At 45.8% G+C, this 18,108-nt stretch overlaps 2 protein-coding genes across 2 annotated transcripts; both read left to right on the top strand.

Moving 5' to 3' along the window:
* Positions 1 to 4,258: 4,258 nt before the first annotated feature.
* LOC308174521 (olfactory receptor 52N2-like) lies at positions 4,259 to 5,197 on the top strand (the record flags this gene model as incomplete). Its single annotated transcript, XM_080549610.1, has 1 exon — positions 4,259 to 5,197. The coding sequence occupies one exon, from the start codon at positions 4,259 to 4,261 to the stop codon at positions 5,195 to 5,197; it is 939 nt and encodes a 312-aa protein (XP_080405736.1).
* A 9,507-nt stretch (positions 5,198 to 14,704) lies between these two features.
* Positions 14,705 to 15,646, top strand: LOC308174951 (olfactory receptor 8G17-like; the record flags this gene model as incomplete). Its single annotated transcript, XM_080550062.1, has 1 exon — positions 14,705 to 15,646. One exon carries the CDS (start codon positions 14,705 to 14,707, stop codon positions 15,644 to 15,646), a length of 942 nt encoding a protein of 313 aa, XP_080406188.1.
* Positions 15,647 to 18,108: the final 2,462 nt, after the last annotated feature.

Raw genomic sequence — 18,108 nt, 5'->3', positions numbered from 1 at the left:
GAAGAGTGGTCCAAAATTCCAGTAGAGAGATGTAAGAAAGTCATTCATGGCTACAGGAATCGATTGATTTCAGTTATTTTTTTCCAAAGGGTGTGCTACCAAATATTAAGTTGAGTAATTCTTTCCAGTCCATTTTTGTTCTGTGTGGAATCATATCAGATTTGGTCCTTTTTCTCTGCTTTTTTGTGTTGTTCCAATGCAAACAAAATAAATAAACATGTGAACACAAAGCATTTGTAATTGCAAGAATCTTCTGGGAGAAGTGGGTTCCAGCCACGCTACGAGAGTCCTGGTGGAGGGAGAAGAGTGGCTCGGCCACGTTCTTGCCTTGGACAGGGTAGTCAAAAACCTTACACATAGCCTGGGTGAAGTCAGAGTAGGAGGAGCAGATAGCAGATGGTTTCTCCCAAATAGCGGAGGGCTTGCTGGAGGAACTGTATCCGCTGGGTTCATAGTCATGGCCAGATCGTACTGTTACGGTCAGAGCTAATGAATCCAGGGCCAGAACACAGAGTCAGGACACATCATATGGTATTTAATGAGGGGATAGCAGGGAACGGGGAAAATAGAGTTATGGCAAACGGAGCAGGGTAAGCAGACAGGGCACATAGGGCAGGTTGGGTAGACTGGACAGAAAGACTAGGCAAGAAGTGCAAATAGCTAGTGTGGGCAGGCGGCTATTGCGGGTAGGCAGGAGGACAGGTAGACAGACAGTTGGAAAACCGAGACAAGGTCCTGGAGCATTAGGAGACAATTGTCAGACAGTGGACGAAAACACAGGGTCTAGAATCATGAAACACGGGACATGATGTTATACTGTCCGTTGTGCCAATGGATGGTACACACATGAGGTTTGCCTTGATGTTGAGAGTGGCATGGGAGCTGTATCTCAGACATGGGAAGGATGTACATCATCAGTAGTGTACCTTTGAATCATGGGATGTTTCGGCCTTTCAACACTAGACACCCTCATATAAGGTGGCCAGCTACAGGGTGACCAAGCCTGAGCATGTGTCCCATGCCCAATCATGAGAATTGCCTGGTTGTTTAAATGGCGCAGCCCACGGGACTATGCAAGGCAGGGGCGTCCTCTTCCCTGAGTCAGGCCTAGAGCTGACCGCATACCTTGTTCACCCTCCTCCTGGAGGGTTCTGACCTGGGTTCTCAAGTGGGGGGTGGGGTAGGGGGGGATTAGTGAGCGGGTCGTGTTGATGTTCGTTGAGCCCAGCAAGGGTCCTTCCGCTTCATCCATATCCACTGGCTGCTTCTTTCGGCCGCTTCAGAGACTGATCTAATTGTCTGCTGCAGAGCCTGTCCATGGATGCCAAGGTCTTTCAGCAGCCTAATGGTGAAAGAAGCCACAAAACCAGCATTCCATCCTCGCTGTTGAGCGTCTGCTGCCAGTTCTGTGTAGCGCAGTTTCTTGCGCTCATCGGCCTCTTCAGCTGAATTCTCCTACGGGACTGTGAGCTCTATGATGTAAACAGACTTCAGTGAAGGGGACCAGAGTACCAAGTCTGGTTTAAGGGTGGTGGCTGCAATCTCAGGTGGAAAGATTAGTTGGTGGCCAATATCAACTAGCATCTTCCAATCCCGGGCCATGGCTAGCTGTCCGGGTTCTGGTTTGGTAGGAGGATGGTTGGACTTTTTCTGTCCCTCTCGGATGAATGTTTGTGCCGTGATGGAATTGGTTGCTCTCAGGGGCAAGGAGTTGGTGGTATTCCTCTTGCTCTCAAGAGATGGTTGTGCCTCCAGGTGTAGCGGCCTTGTATGAGGCTGGTCTTACAACCGGTCAAGATGTGTTTGAGAGTCGCTGGAGTTGGGCAGAGGGCACAGGTTGGGTCCTCTCCATACCAATGGTGAAGGTTTTTTGGAGATGGGAGGACATCATAGGTAGCTCTAATAATGAAGCTGATGTTGCTTGCCTCCATTTCCCAGAGCTCCCTCCAGCTGACCTTTCTCCTCTCCAGGCCTTCCCACCTCATCCATTGTCCCTGCTTGGCAAGAGAGACAGCCTTCGCGCTTCTTTCAGCCTCCTCCTGACGGCGCACCTCTTCGACCACCATTTTCCTCCTCTCTGATGTTGAGGCCTTACGCCAAGTAGGGCAGAAGGATGAAAGACCAGGCAGTGAAAGTGGAGGCTAAAAGGGGTCAGAAGTTCAAATGTGATACATATTGTTATTTTCCCGCGGAAAAACTAAACTCCTCCCTCACTCAGCAGAGGAGGGTCTCTGCATGGGAGTACAACATTACACTCTGCAGGTGCAGTACTGCAGTATACTCACTGTCAGAGCTTGACAAAATGAGCAACACAAGTGAAAAGAGGACAGCCCTGGGATATCTGGGACACATCCTTGATTATGATCACGACAGTGAAATAGAGGAGAATGTGTCTGAAGATGAAGACCACCTTGAGGTAAATTCTGATGATGAAGATTCTGATTATGAACCATCAGATGAGGAAACTGCTACTCCTCCAAATGAGACATTCATGTCAAAAAATTAAATACGGTGGTCCTTATCCCCCAATACATGCCAGTCAACACTGTCGGCAAACATAATAACGGCAGTGCCAGGGCCCACCAGGATGGCAGTGACTCATGTCACAGACATCAAGTCTGCTTTTGATCTAGTCATTCCCAATTCAGTACAGAAAATCATTCTAGAAGGGTGTGTTTGGGGAGGAGTGGAAGGAGCTGGACGAAACACATTTACATGTGTTTTACAGCAGTTCTACACAAAGCTTTATACATGAGGCCCCAGGTGAGCAGAACGAGAAGGTGGAGAATATGACTGACAGGGAACCGGTGCCTGTCCACATCCACACACAACACAAACAGACAAACAAGGATAGATAGGAGAGAGGGAGGCACTGGCTCCGACTAGGTGGAAGTGGAGGGCGTGACATTATGTATGGTGGCCCAAATTAGGGACAGCCCATTAATTAGTCTGTTTGCGTAAAGTAGTTTTTCTATATTTCCTCAAGGACCACTGACATCATTGTCATGACTCAAATGTTTAATGTCACAGAGGATGTACATGACTTATCGTCACATTAGGGATTTTAGATAAAAGACTGTGTTCCTGTTTGTGCAGTCAGACTGGAGGGGTGGGAGGGCAGCCAGGAATCTAGTGGAAGACTGAAGAACCTGATCAAAGTTAGTTTGATATTTTACTGTTATTTAAATGTATATTATTTTCATTCTATCTCACATTCTTTTCTGTTTGCATTTCCCTCCAATAATAATAATCATCATCATCAGCAATATAACAATGTGTTTTATTGTAAAGCACTTCTGACGGACAAGTACTGCCTTGCTAATTATTTGTTTTGTATGGTAAATCAATCATGTAAGAGTTACAGTATGTGAAAGCTAATCTATTGTTCAGAGTAAGGGTTCCAGGTTAGGTCATACTACTTGCTTCTGGAACTAAGCAGGGTCTTGGGCCAAGTCGATCCTTGATGTCAGACAGGGTTGCTAGAAATGGTGTTGAAGGGTTAACATTGGTGCCCTGGCTAAATGGCCCATCTGGCCCTTTTACTATCATGGCCCTCTAGTCAACCTCAGCTTTCAATTGGGTAAATCATCTCCTATCCTCTTGCATAGTTGGTTGCTGCAAATAGAGTAAGTTCTCAGAACCATGAATTTCAGTATAGAGATAAGTTACAGAAGTTATTCAGTAAGTAAGTATTTGCTAAATAATTTCTCATGACAAATGTATAATCTTCCTTTTTATGTGACGTTAACCTGTTGTACCCTGTCTCACCAGTGATGACCGGAGCCCATACAGAGGAGAGAACGCAGCTCAGCACAGACGAGAGGTATCTGGGCTCCTCTCCCCCCGCTTCGCCCTACAGACAGGAGGACTAAGCAATAGTTTGGATTATACCCCTTTTTTACCTCCAAACGAGGACAAGCCACGGAGTGAGCGCGTCTAGCTGGAGAGAGAGCAGGCGACCGGGAGGCAGCCAGGAGGAGGGTGAGCGCCGTATAGGGCCTACCGGCAGTACTGACATACCACTGTCACCTAACCTCTGTTGTTCTGTCTCCCTGTTCTGTCTGCCTAGTAACGACCAGGAGTCAGTTTTGCTGAAAAACAAATCCCAGATTGTGGCTTTAACAATGATACCATTATCTCACCTTTACTTGTTTGGCTCTACTTTAGCTCAAGCTGTCTAATAAAACATGATTGATCTCAAGTACATTTGTACTTTTTCTCATCTCCCCTGTCCTTTAGGCTCTGAGATCCCCATCAGATGGAGAACCACACATACAACATGCACATTTTATATCTGGAGGGGATAAAGGTTACCCACCAGTCCTCCTACCCTGCCTTCATCCTCCTCCTTTTCATCTACATCTTCACCATGGTGTCTAATATCGGACTTGTGGTGCTGATCTCCATGGAGAGGAGCCTGCACCAGCCCATGTACCTCCTCCTCTGCAACCTGCCTATCAGTGACACTATATCATCTAATGTCATTGTGCCTCGCGTTCTCACTGAAATTTTTATAGACAGCGCAGACCGCTATATCAGCTACAGCATGTGTGTCATCCAAGCCTTCTTTGGCCACCTCCTTGCCAGCTGCTCTCACACAATACTTATGATCATGGCCTTTGACAGGTACGTGGCCATCTGCAACCCCCTGCGTTACGCTACAATCATGAACAACAGAATGGTGATCACACTAACTGTGGCTGCCTGGGGGGTGGCCTTCTTCTTTATTCTCATCCTTATAGTCCTCAGCGTCCGTCTGTCACGCTGCAGGGATAGGATCCTCAACCCTTTCTGTGACAATGCCTCACTTTTCAAGCTCTCCTGCGACAATCTGATTATCAACAACATCTATGGCTTGTCCTACACCGCGCTCCTCCTGTGCTCCTCCATGGGGTCTGTGACGCTGACCTATCTGAAAATCACTATGGTTTGTTTGAGGAGTAAGAACAAGGCATTGAACACCAGAGCCCTGCAGACCTGCGCCACACACCTGGCCGTGTATGTCATCATGCTGGTGTCAGGCTTCACTATTATCTTCCTGCACCGGTTTCCTGAGTGGTCTGACCATAGGAAACTAGCATCCATTATGTTTCATGTGGTTCCGCCTGCACTCAATCCTCTCATCTATGGTCTGCAAACCAAAGAGATCAGAGAGAGGATCTTCCAAATATTTCATAACAAAAAAGTGACTGTATGATGATGGTTGAAGTTTGGGTAAATAAAAACGTAATCTTTCAAATGTGTTATCCAGCTTGGCCCAGGGCCTTTCTGAGAATATCTGCCTAATACAAATATTATGCCCAAAGAAAATAGATTGTTGGTTCATAATACCACATGTTTAATCCCAGTATAAACATGAAGGTGACACGTGTCCAGGTGAACGTCTGTAACTAGGGGTAGTGGTTGCCTAATGGGTAGTGAGTTAGACTGGAGATTAGAAGGTCATGAGTTCGAATCCCACATGGGAACACCACCACTAGTGTGCCCTTGAGTAAGGCCTTGAGTAAGGGAGACTGTCCCTGTAGTCTCTAATTGGAAGTCTGCTAAATGTAAAAAATGTAAATCTAACAATGTATGTATTTGTATGTTACTGGTAATGAATAAACAGGATTTCTCCCACATGTCAGACTGGCTAGCTATGCACATTGAAAAAACAATGTGACAGTGTGACAAGATTCCACAAAAAAAAAGACATTGTAGAATGTTGTTTCTGCATGGGAGTACAACATTACACTCTGCAGGTGCAGTGTAGCTCACTGTCAGAGCTTGACAAAATGAGCAACACAAGTGAAAAGAGGACAGCCCTGGGATATCTGGGACACATCCTTGATTATGATCACGACAGTGAAATAGAGGAGAATGTGTCTGAAGATGAAGACCACCTTGAGGTAAATTCTGATGATGAAGATTCTGATTATGAACCATCAGATGAGGAAACTGCTACTCCTCCAAATGAGACATTCATGTCAAAAAATGTAATACAGTGGTCCTTATCCCCCAATACATGCCAGTCAACACTGTCGGCAAACATAATAACGGCAGTGCCAGGGCCCACCAGGATGGCAGTGACTCATGTCACAGACATCAAGTCTGCTTTTGATCTAGTCATTCCCAATTCAGTACAGAAAATAATTCTAGAAGGGAGATGTGTGTTTGGGGCGGAGTGGAAGGAGCTGGACGAAACACTTTTACATGTGTTTTATGGCAGTTCTACACAAAGCTTTATACACGAGGCCCCAGGTGAGCAGAACGAGCAGGAGGTCTGGGGGTCTCCCTCATTTTTACAATACAAAAGAACTGTCAAACTATGGTTGGTTACATGACATGGCGTTGGTACTATTATGTAAATTATGACAACCTAGCTAGCTAGCTAGTTAACATTAATGAAGTGTCGAGTATAAACATAAATAAAATGTTAGCAACAAAACGTTACTATTAACTAGCTAGCTAGCAAAATAGATAGCTATCATTACATAAAAGCTTTGAGTGAGCTAACGTTAACGTTGCTACTCACCCATTTTCGTTGATTCCTGTCTTATTTTTGAAGAAAAGTTAAGTGATGTGCATTCCAGAAGACCGTTTTTAACGGTCGTAATAATAACGTCAGTTTTCAAAATGTTTAATCGGTCACAAGGTACTATTAATTCATTCTAGGCAAATATGCCTATACTAACCATGTGTACATGTTTACATTCGTAGATGTATTAATGTAAAAGATAGCTGCTACAATACTAGCTATACTGCATGCATGATTTATTTCCGTGTCATGCCACATAGCTCCACGGCCTATCTCACATGGTCATGGACAAGACACCTATATTACATAATAATGTAACGTTACAATAATAATAATAATAATAATAATAATAATAACAATCGTACGGAAGCAGGGACGCGGGAAGGGGGGTGCTGAGGGTGCTGCAGCACCCCCTAGCGGCAAGCAGAAGGAGCTCCTCCTGCCTGAATTTTAAAAATAAAAATATTATTCAAACAATAATTTAAAACAATATAATAACTATTGTTGCTTTTGGGAATAAAAATAAATGTGTTTTTTGTAATAAATGTAAAAATGTGTTTGTTAGTTTTAATGTTAGTGATCACATGGTCATATCTTGCTAGGGACTTGACATCCGAGTCTTGACACCCCCACCCCCACCCCCGTTTGACGAGCCGTGTCGACCAGACATACGTTTTCCTGGGAGGAAAATTGGAACAGAGACATTCGAGTTTCATTTCATTTTTAAAAAGCTGGTTTACCAGGTGGAAATGGTTGCATTATGTCACTGAAAGAGACCCTGTTCTTTGCTTCTCTTGCAGTAAAGCTATATAGAGAAGGGGTTAAGGCACCACGACAGAAAGACAAGTGCATTTACAGTAGGAGGCTTTTGTAAGTTTAGCCAACACGAGATGTCTGACATACATTCAGAATCGGTGAGATTGCTTGCTTCGCTTAACAACACTCCCATTAATGCTCTACTGTCGGACGTTGTTGAGAAAGAGCAACAGACGGCCAGAAACGTATTAGAACTGATATTCAGATCCATCCGATTCTTCGGCAGCGAAGGGCTTCCGTTAAGATGCAATACCAATCGACATGGAGTGCTGTCTGTAATAATGGTCAACATCATGTTTGTGGACATTGTGGGACACTGTGAGCTGAGTGGAAATTACTGTAAATTCCAACACATTGTTGGTAAAATATTTAACGTTACGTCTTTGTAGTGTGTGGGTGCATGCGTGCGTGCTTAACTATTATTGCCCGTGCATTGGGGCCCGTCGTTATGCCACTGTGTGCGTGTGAGCGAACGAGCAATCAGCGAGAGGGAGGGAGAGAAATCGTTATAATTTTTTCCCTGGCAATTTTTTCCCCTGTAGCGTATAAAGACAGCACCTCAGCACCCCCAGTCAAAATACCTTCCCGCGTGCCTGTACGGAAGAGTATTAGGGCCACGAACTGAGTTTTTTTTTCTCCCGAAATGGGGGGGGGTTATATTCTGAGTTTAAAGTCTGAATTTCAGAGAAAAAAGTCTGAATTTCAGAGAAAAAAGTCAGAATTTCAGAGATAAAAAGCCAGAATTTCAGAGAAAAAACTCAGAATTTCAGAGATAAAAAGTCAGAATTTCTGAGATTATAGTCAGAATTTCAGAGATAAAAAGTCTGAATTTCTGAGATTAAAGTCAGAATTTATTAGAAAAAGTCAGTTCAGTGTTTATTGGTATTACTCAGATTTAAATGAGGTAATAGCCTTTGTGCCGGAGGAACTATCAGGAAGTGGCCAAATGCAAGGCTATCGTTGGATGCATCTTCGTGCCATTCGAATGGGATTCGTGGTGCAATCCCATTGCAACTGACCCTCAAGTTGTGGAACAGCGACGGGCACATCGTCTGCGGCGATGGCAGCACTCTACCTGAGGTCCTAATGCACTCTGGCATATGGACTCTTACGACAAACTGAAGCCGTATGGAATCAATAGGGATCAATGGTTGCATCGATGGCTATAGTCGTTATGTGGTATTGATGGAAGCGTACACTACAAACAACGACCCGAAAGTCATAGCTGGATATTATATTCAAAGCATTGCGTTGGAGGATGTCCAGAGAGGCTGCGAACTGATAGGGGCACTGTTACGTCTGTAGTTTTACGACAGTTTGGACTTTACTACAGTGCCGTATTACGTTATGTGTTACACACGTTGTTGAATAAATGGAGTACACGCTCCGACTAGAAGCTCTGAGTTCAGGCTCCGTTATTGAACATAACCTTGGCGACGAGGATGGCTGATTGTTCTCTACCTCCACCCTCTCCTTTCCTAGCAGTCCCGGCAGAACCACCGATTCCGTGGAACCGCTGGATTTCCTCGTTCGAGACATATATCCTAGCCGCCGGCTTAGAGGACGTATCTGACAAGAGGAAATGTGCGCTGCTGCGTCACTGCCTAGGAGCAGAGGGTCAGCGAGTGTATGGAACTCTCGGCACCGCGGCGAGATACACAGACGCTGTGGAACTACTGAAGCAACACTTCGCCCCTCCACAAAGCGCTCTTCTCCGCCGTGTCATATTCAGACGAAGACACCAACGTACAGGTGAGACAGTGACACAGTATGTGGCTGATCTGCGGGGTTTGGCGAGCTTATGCAAGTTCGGGACATTACAGAACGAAATGATAAGAGACCAACTCATCTTACACACGAACTGTGACAAGATTAGGGAAAAACTGTTACTGGAAAATGATGAACTTACATTATCAGCAGCTCTGAACATGGCGGTCCAGGTTGAAACAGCATTGGAATGTGCAGTTAGTTTTTCAGCCTCTCCCAGCTCACCGGCAGAGGGCACGCACAGCCTACAGGTGCCCCTCCTCCACATGAGTGCAGCCAGCGGCGGGGAGAGCGTTTTACTGGCCTCTCGGTCACGCGACCAGCCACACCAGCCGTGTGGGAATTGCGGCTCTTCTGCACACAATTCAAGAGCTCAGACATGCCCAGCCCGTGGTAAAACCTGCTCCAACTGCGGGAGACTAAACCACTTTCACAAGGTCTGCAGGTCTGCCCCAGCTAGAGCTTCCCAGTCACCTACCACAGTCATCCATAATGTCAGCTCAGGACGAGCGCCATTCAAAACATGCTCGTTGATGGTTGGTGATGTCACTCTGCCGCTCCTCCTAGACACTGGAGCCACAGTGTCCCTTGTGAACTTGACGACCTATACACAGTTCTTCTCCCATGTGCCCCTGGGGTTGCCCTCCACCACCCTGCGTGGCTATGCCAACTCTGAGATTGACATTGTGGGCTCTTTTCAGCTGCCTGTGAAGTACGGGGAGAGGACACTGCCGGCTTTCAGGTTCAACGTTGCACGCCACGGGACCAACCTGTTAGGCCTCGACCTGTTCAACGCCCTCGGTTTCACCCTGCTAGACACAGCTGGCTCAGAGATTCACACCGTTTCCATCCCCTGGCAGCAACAGTGGCCTGCGCTGTTCAGCGGTGTAGGCTGCCTCGACACTTTTGCCCACCAGCCTCTGTTAGATCCTACAGTGATGCCTGTTATACAGCCCCTCCGCCGCTCCCCCCTGGCTCTCCGCGATGACATCTCCTCTCAACTACAGAGCATGCTCGATAGCGACATCATTGAGCAGGTGAATGCATCGCCTTGGATCTCCAACCTGGTGGTGGCGAAGAAGAAGTCTGGGGGGCTGCGCATCTGCGTGGAGGCCATCATCCCTGACAAATACCCCCTGCCAACGATAGAGGAGCTCACCGCCCAGTTCTACGGGTCCAGCGTGTTCTCTAAACTGGACCTCCGTCAGGGTTACCTCCAAGTGCCACTACACCCCGAGAGCCGCAACCTCACAGCGTTCATCACTCACAGAGGGGTTTTCCGCTACAAACGCATGGTTTTCGGTTTAAGCTCCGCCCCCAGCTGCTTCCAAAAGATCATGGCCTCCATCTTCGCTGGGATCCCAGGTGTGGCCATCTATCTTGATGACATCGTGGTTCACGGGGCCACCGTCGAGAGCCACGACGAGCGTCTCCACAGTGTGTTCAGTGCATTGGCCAAGCATCACCTCACACTCAATGGTGAGAAGTGTGTATTCACCGCCCCAGCCATTGACTTTGTGGGGTTCCGCCTCTCAGCTGATGGCACGTACCCGCTGCACTCGAACACCGAGGCCATCCATCATGTCCCGGAGCCCACCACAGCCGCTCAGGTGGCCTCCTTTCTAGGCATGACGGCGTACTACCTCCGTTTCCTGCCACAGTACTCGGCCACAACCACACCACTGCGGAAGCTGTTGAAGCATGACGAGCCCTGGCTCTGGACGTCTGCCTGCTCAGACGCCGTACGCCTCCTGAAGGCCCAACTCACCTCGCCACCGGTCCTGGCGCATTTCGACCTGGCCAGCCCCACTCTTGTCACGTGCGACGCCTCTGCCACAGCCATTGGTGCGGTGATGTCCCAGCTGCAAGGGGGGGTGGAGAGACCGATCGCCTTCGCCTCCCGTGCTCTCAGCCCCACGGAACAGAAGTACTCGGTGGGGGAGCGGGAGGCCCTAGCATGCCTCTGGGCATGTGAGCGCTGGCACATCTATGACACGTCTATTCACACTGAGGACAGACCACCAGGCCCTCATCACCCTCCTGGCCACGTCTGGCACCGGTCACAAGCCACTCCGCCTCCACCGCTGGGCCGACCGCCTGCAGCAGTACAACTATCGGCTACAGTTCACGCCAGGACGAGACAACGTGGTAGCCGACTTGCTATCACGCTCAATCCCCAGCCCACCCACAGCCCCAACCTTGACCCCCGGACTGGACCAGGCTGAGCATGACCTCGTCCAGCTCCTCCACACACCCCTTCAGGAGACGGTGTCGCTGAAAGAGCTCCGGGATGCCTCAGCCGATGACCCCACCCTCTCTACACTCTCAACCTACATCACGCAGGGGTGGCCGGCAAGAGTACCTGACGAGCTACTCACTTACTCCAGGATCAGGGAGGAGTTGTCGGTTTGGAATGACACCTGTGTCGCTCGCGGGTTCTGCACTGTGGTCCCAGGTGTCCTTCGGGCGCGTATCCTTGCTATGGCGCACGAGGGTCACCTGGGCATAGTCAGGCTCAAACAGCGCTGTCGTGATGTTGTGTGGTGGCCAGGCATCGACAGGGAACTCGAAACCCTGGTCAAGGATTGCACTGCCTGTCTCCTTAGTGGTAAGACCAGGGCTCCAGCTCCACCCCCGCCCATGCAGCCGTTGGACTGGCCATCTCAACCCTGGGAGCACCTGCAACTGGATATCTGCGGCGAGCTGCATGGGGTACCACATCACCAGCGTTTTCTCGTCGTGACCTACGACCTCCACTCTAAGTGGCCAGAGGTGACACCTGTGGGCTCGGTCACAGCAAAGGTGCTGATCGACATTCTCGACGCTCTGTTTGCACGTTGGGGCCTGCCCAAGAGGATCACGACTGACAACGGTCCTCAAATGATTTCCCATGAACTGTCCTCCTATCTAGTGGGTAAAGGGATCCACCACATCCGCACAGCGTTCTACCACCCTGCTGCGAACGGGGGGGTGGAACGGCTGAACCAAACACTGAAAAATGGCATCAGGGCCCACCTGGCACAAGGGTGCACGCTCACCACCAGCCTCCTCCAGACGCTGTTGCATTATCGGGCCACGCGACACGCCACTACAGGAGTCTCCCCAGCCTCCCTCATGCTGGGGCGGGAGCTCCAGCTGCCTCTCGATAGGCTCCGCCCTACACTAGCTCAGCCCCCGGTCCATCCAGTTCAAGCCACAGTCACCAAACACCAGCGCTTGATGAAGGATCGTTTCGACAGGGCCAGACGTGCTAGGCCACCTGTCATTGCTGTGTCGGACTGGGTCAGGATCCGACGACCTCATCGGGACAACAAACTCCAGTCGTTTTGGTCTGACCCTGTCCAGGTCAGCAAACAGCTTGGCCCAGCCTCGTTTAGGCTCGCCGACGGCACTCGCTGGCATGCTACCCGCCTGCGTAAGGTGCAGCCTCCCCCTGGCCCAGCGCTGGGTGTGGCCTCTTCCACAGTCTTGCCAGCCGCACGGTTGGATGAAGCAGCAACCCCGGCCTACCAGATTTGATAATCTGTTGTGTCACATCTTGTTGCACCACGAATCCCATTCGAATGGCACGAAGATGCATCCAAAGATAGCCTTGCATTTGGCCACTTCCTGATAGTTCCTCCTGCACAAAGGCTATTACCTCATTTAAATCTGAGTGATTTCTCCTTCTGTAGCCTAAAGACCCAGTTCGCGACAACGTCGCTTCAAAGTATGAATACTTATAATAAGGTGATTTTGTGCCAATAGACAAAGAATGTCCTTATTACTAAAGCCAATTCCAAAGTATAACTTGATAAGAGCATTCATGTCATTCATTTTAACCAGTAGGGCCAATAAACACTAATCAATTCTGACTTTTTATCTCAGAAATTCTGACTTTTTTCTCAGAAATTCTGACTTTAATCTCAGAAATTCTGACTTTAAACTCAGAATATAACCCCCCCCTTTCGGGAGAAAAAAAAACTCAAGTTGGTGGCCCTAATACTCTTCCGTACAATCAAGCATGTAAGCACAATATGCCCAGTTGTATCTTGTAGAAATTGTGGAAGCAAGGCAAGCAATATTGGTAGAGCCTATTGTAATCAGCCTGCCTGGTGCTGCCTGGTCCAACGTCGGTGGTGTGAATTAAGAATCGAATGTTGTCGTGCGATGTCGGTCGCACGCCACACAGTCCTTGTTTTTGAACACGTCCTAAAACGAAAGTATGTTTACAAGTCATTATCACTTACGGTATGGCAAACGAGAACAGTGAATCCAATCCACAAATGATTAAATTAAGTATTTAGTGATCGTTAAACTGTTGTATATTATATCGAGTGGGTACTTTAAAACTTCAAGTTGCCTGTTATGAAAAAACCCGAAAAACAGATATTGTTGACACAATAAATCACGTTTCAACCCCTTCGATTCTGCGACTGGTTTATGGTCTCACCAGCGGGCGTCACTAGGCTACACTTAAAAAAAGGGTCCTATAATTGATTTGCCATATGTAAGAGAAGATAAATAGAATAAAAATCTGACGGCACTAAAACTTAAAAAAATAAAAATAAATCAGGCAGTAACTTTTTTTTTCTTCTACAAGGCTGAATGCTGCTGTTTTAACTTTAAACCAGTTGGTCACTGAGTACTGCACAGTATTGTTTTTGTTGCTTGAATAAAGGCTGGCAGTCTTTAATAGCCAACTGTTGTTGTGGACTATATACTGGGGAAGTATTTGTTATTATTCAGGAGTAAAAAAATAAATACAAATATAGAATTGATATCAGTATCGGTAGTGAATGGGATCGGGACATCCCTAGTTTTCATGGGGTGTCTTTTTCACATGACTGTATGTTTTGTCCTGTCCCAAGATGCCTAATGGACGATTGTCATGACTCCCATGTTTATAGCATTACATTATGTCAAATGACAGACTTCAATGTCACCAGGTTTGGGGTTATAAAAAAAGACAGTGTCGCTCTTTGTGCAGTCAGAGTGGAGGAGCGGGAGAACACCAATCAATCCAATTGGAACACTGAGGAACCTATGGAAAACGAACTCACCGTTGTTGGCGTTGGTTTATTACACTAGTAGTTAGTTAGTACTTCAACAATTACATCGAGAACAATCTTTATTTTGTTGCCTTGTGTTGATACTTGGTAATTGTGTGTTTTTGAATGGTAAGATGGTACATTCTAACAAGGGTGTTTACTCTTTATTACTATTTGTTCTATGCTCTCTCTCTCTCTCTCTAAATATAATCATTATTCATTGTTCTATTTTTTATAAATTACATTTATTTGACAGAGACAGTGCACATTAGACAACATTTCAGTGTTCAAATCAATGTAAATGTGCCAGAGTTAGCTACAGACCCAGGTTTTATCAGGTTAAAACAGAAACACAATATTTACGGTGACATGGTTCTCTCTCACTTTACATGTTTTTGTCTATTTCTACTTATGCTCTTATTTATTTATTTTATTTCAATCTTGTTTGGAGATGTTTATTATTAATTTCATTAGGGTTAGGATTAGGGTAATTAATTTTGTCTTTAAAATTAGTAGTTATTTGCAGTGCTTTTCACAGTCTGCCTTCTCCCCCAGACTCTGAGACCACCATTAGATGGAGAACCAAACATTCAAACAGCATGTTCTACTCCTGGAGGGGTTAAACCTCACCAACCAGTCTTCCTACCCTGCCTTCATCCTCTTTCTCATCATCTACATCTTCACCATGGTGTTTAACATCGGCCTCATGGTGCTGATCTCCATGGAGAGGAGCCTGCACCAGCCCATTTACCTCCTCTTCTGTAACCTGCCTGTCAATGACATAGTCGGGGCTTCAGTGATGGTGCCCCGTCTGCTGAGGGACATTTTAACCACAGCTTCTGAGCGATATATAAGTTACTTTGAGTGTGTCGTTCAGGCTTTCTTTGCTCATGTTTATGGTACAACATCTCACACCGTTCTCATGATTATGGCCTTTGACAGATACGTGGCTATCTGTAACCCCCTGCGCTACGCCTCCATCATGAGCAACAGATTGGTGGTCAAGCTAACTATGTCTGCTTGGGGGGTGGCCTTCGTCTTAGTGGGGATCCTTGTGGGTCTTAGTGTCCGCCTTTCGCGCTGCAAGGTGGCCATTAGGAACCCATACTGTGACAACGCGTCTCTATTCAAGCTCTCCTGTGAGAGCGTGTTGATCAATAACATCTACGGTTTTGGCTTCACTGTGGTGCTGTTTGTCTCATCTATAGGCAGCATCGGTCTTACTTACCTGAAGATCGCCATAGTGTGTCTGAGAAGTAAAAACAGCTCTCTAAATAGCAAAGCCCTGGTGACCTGTAGCACCCACCTCCTGGTCTACCTCATTGTGCTGTTCTGTGGCTTCACCATCATCACCCTGCATCGTTTCCCGGCCTACTCTGATCTGGGCAAGCTGGGCAGCGTGCTGTTCTGTGTCGTCCCTACTTTCCTCAACCCCATAATATATGGCTTACAGACTAAAGAGATCAAACTGAGGATTATTAGAGTGTTTCACAAGGCCAAGGTGACAAGGCCATGATGATTGTGTTAAACTGAAAGGAAAATATACAGTTTCTTCTTTTGGCTCGACTCCAAAAGTTTTGATTTTAAAGCAAACATTTACTATAAGGCTAGTATATAAGTAGAGATTCTTAGCTTATATTTGATGGTATTTCTGTGCATAGAAGAAATTACAATGTTTGATTTTGTCATAGGCAAACATAGCCTACTGTTCTGGCTATGTTTTAGATTTTTTTGCCTAATAAGGGATTGCATGAATGAGGCATTGACATCGCTTTGGTCAATACTAGACATTGACAGCTCTCTTACGCCTGCAAAACTATGTGATGGAACACACCTGACTTACCAGATACACCTGTCAAGCCAATTGTCCCATTACTTTTGGGTATGCTGAAATAGGAGGACTATGCATAAAAAGTGTTGACATTTGTAAATGGTGAAACCAATATGTACACAGATGTGACATGGTCCCAAGTCCTCAAGTAGGGCAAGGTAATGTTCCAGATTATGAAAGTGATTGTAAACTTTCAAATGGCGTGTCATACATTGAAATCTGAAAATAGTTGAAGAAGATTATGCTTATTTGAATGTTGGTACACCTCAAACCAAATACCGGAGAAACTCGCTCTGAATCAATACACGCAAAACAGCTGCTAGTAGCTAGCAGCTAAAAGGGAACATTGCTATGAACATCTAACTGCATGTTTAGCACATCACAACATGCTAATAGAACATCAACATGCTAAAAACACATAACTACACATAATTAGATGATCACGTGGTCCTAATTGGAAGTCTGCTAAATGTAAAAAATGTAAATCTAACAATGTATGTATTTGTATGTTACTGGTAATGAATAAACAGGATTTCTCCCACATGTCAGACTGGCTAGCTATGCACATTGAAAAAACAATGTGACAGTGTGACAAGATTCCACACAAAAAATGACATTGTAGAATGTTGTTTCTGCATGGGAGTACAACATTACACTCTGCAGGTGCAGTGTAGCTCACTGTCAGAGCTTGACAAAATGAGCAACACAAGTGAAAAGAGGACAGCCCTGGGATATCTGGGACACATCCTTGATTATGATCACGACAGTGAAATAGAGGAGAATGTGTCTGAAGATGAAGACCACCTTGAGGTAAATTCTGATGATGAAGATTCTGATTATGAGGAAACTGCTACTCCTCCAAATGAGACATTCATGTCAAAAAATGTAATACAGTGGTCCTTATCCCCCAATACATGCCAGTCAACACTGTCGGCAAACATAATAACGGCAGTGCCAGGGCCCACCAGGATGGCAGTGACTCATGTCACAGACATCAAGTCTGCTTTTGATCTAGTCATTCCCAATTCAGTACAGAAAATCATTCTAGAAGGGAGATGTGTGTTTGGGGCGGAGTGGAAGGAGCTGGACGAAACACTTTTACATGTGTTTTACGGCAGTTCTACACAAAGCTTTATACATGAGGCCCCAGGTGAGCAGAAGGAGCAGGGGGTCTGGGGGTCTCCCTCATTTTTACAATACAAAAGAACTGTCAAACTATGGTTGGTTTACATGACATGGCGTTGGTATTATTATGTAAATTATGACAACCTAGCTAGCTAGCTAGTTAACATTAATGAAGTGTCGAGTAAATAAAATGTTAGCAACAAAACGTTACTATTAACTAGCTAGCTAGCAAAATAGCTAGCTATCATTACATAAAAGCTTTGAGTGAGCTAACGTTAACGTTGCTACTCACCCATTTTCGTTGATTCCTGTCTTCTTTTTGAAGAAAAGTTAAGTGATGTGCATTCCAGAAGACCGTTTTTAACGGTCGTAATAATAACGTCAGTTTTCAAAATGTTTAATCGGTCACAAGGTACTATTAATTCATTCTAGGCAAATATGCCTATACTAACCATGTGTACATGTTTACATTCGTAGATGTATAAATGTAAAAGATAGCTGCTACAATACTAGCTATACTGCATGCATGATTTATTTCCGTGTCATGCCACATAGCTCCACGGCCCATCTCACATGGTCATGGACAAGACACCTATATTACATAATAATGTAACGTTACAATAATAATAATAATAATAATAATAATAATAATAATAATAATAACAATCGTACGGAAGAGTATTAGGGCCACGAACTGAGTTTTTTTTCTCCCGAAAGGGGGGGGGGGTTATATTCTGAGTTTAAAGTCAGAATTTCAGAGAAAAAAGTCAGAATTTCAGAGATAAAAAGCCAGAATTTCAGAGAAAAAACTCAGAATTTCAGAGATAAAAAGTCAGAATTTCTGAGATTATAGTCAGAATTTCAGAGATAAAAAGTCTGAATTTCTGAGATTAAAGTCAGAATTTATTAGAAAAAGTCAGTTCAGTGTTTATTGGTATTACTCAGATTTAAATGAGGTAATAGCCTTTGTGCCGGAGGAACTATCAGGAAGTGGCCAAATGCAAGGCTATCGTTGGATGCAT

This window comes from Nansenia antarctica (assembly GCF_963989245.1).
Source record: "Nansenia antarctica genome assembly, chromosome: 20".
Classification (NCBI taxonomy): domain Eukaryota; kingdom Metazoa; phylum Chordata; class Actinopteri; order Argentiniformes; family Microstomatidae; genus Nansenia; species Nansenia antarctica.
The sequence above is the reverse complement of the archived record's forward strand: the minus strand, read 5'-3'. Positions and strand labels throughout refer to the sequence as shown.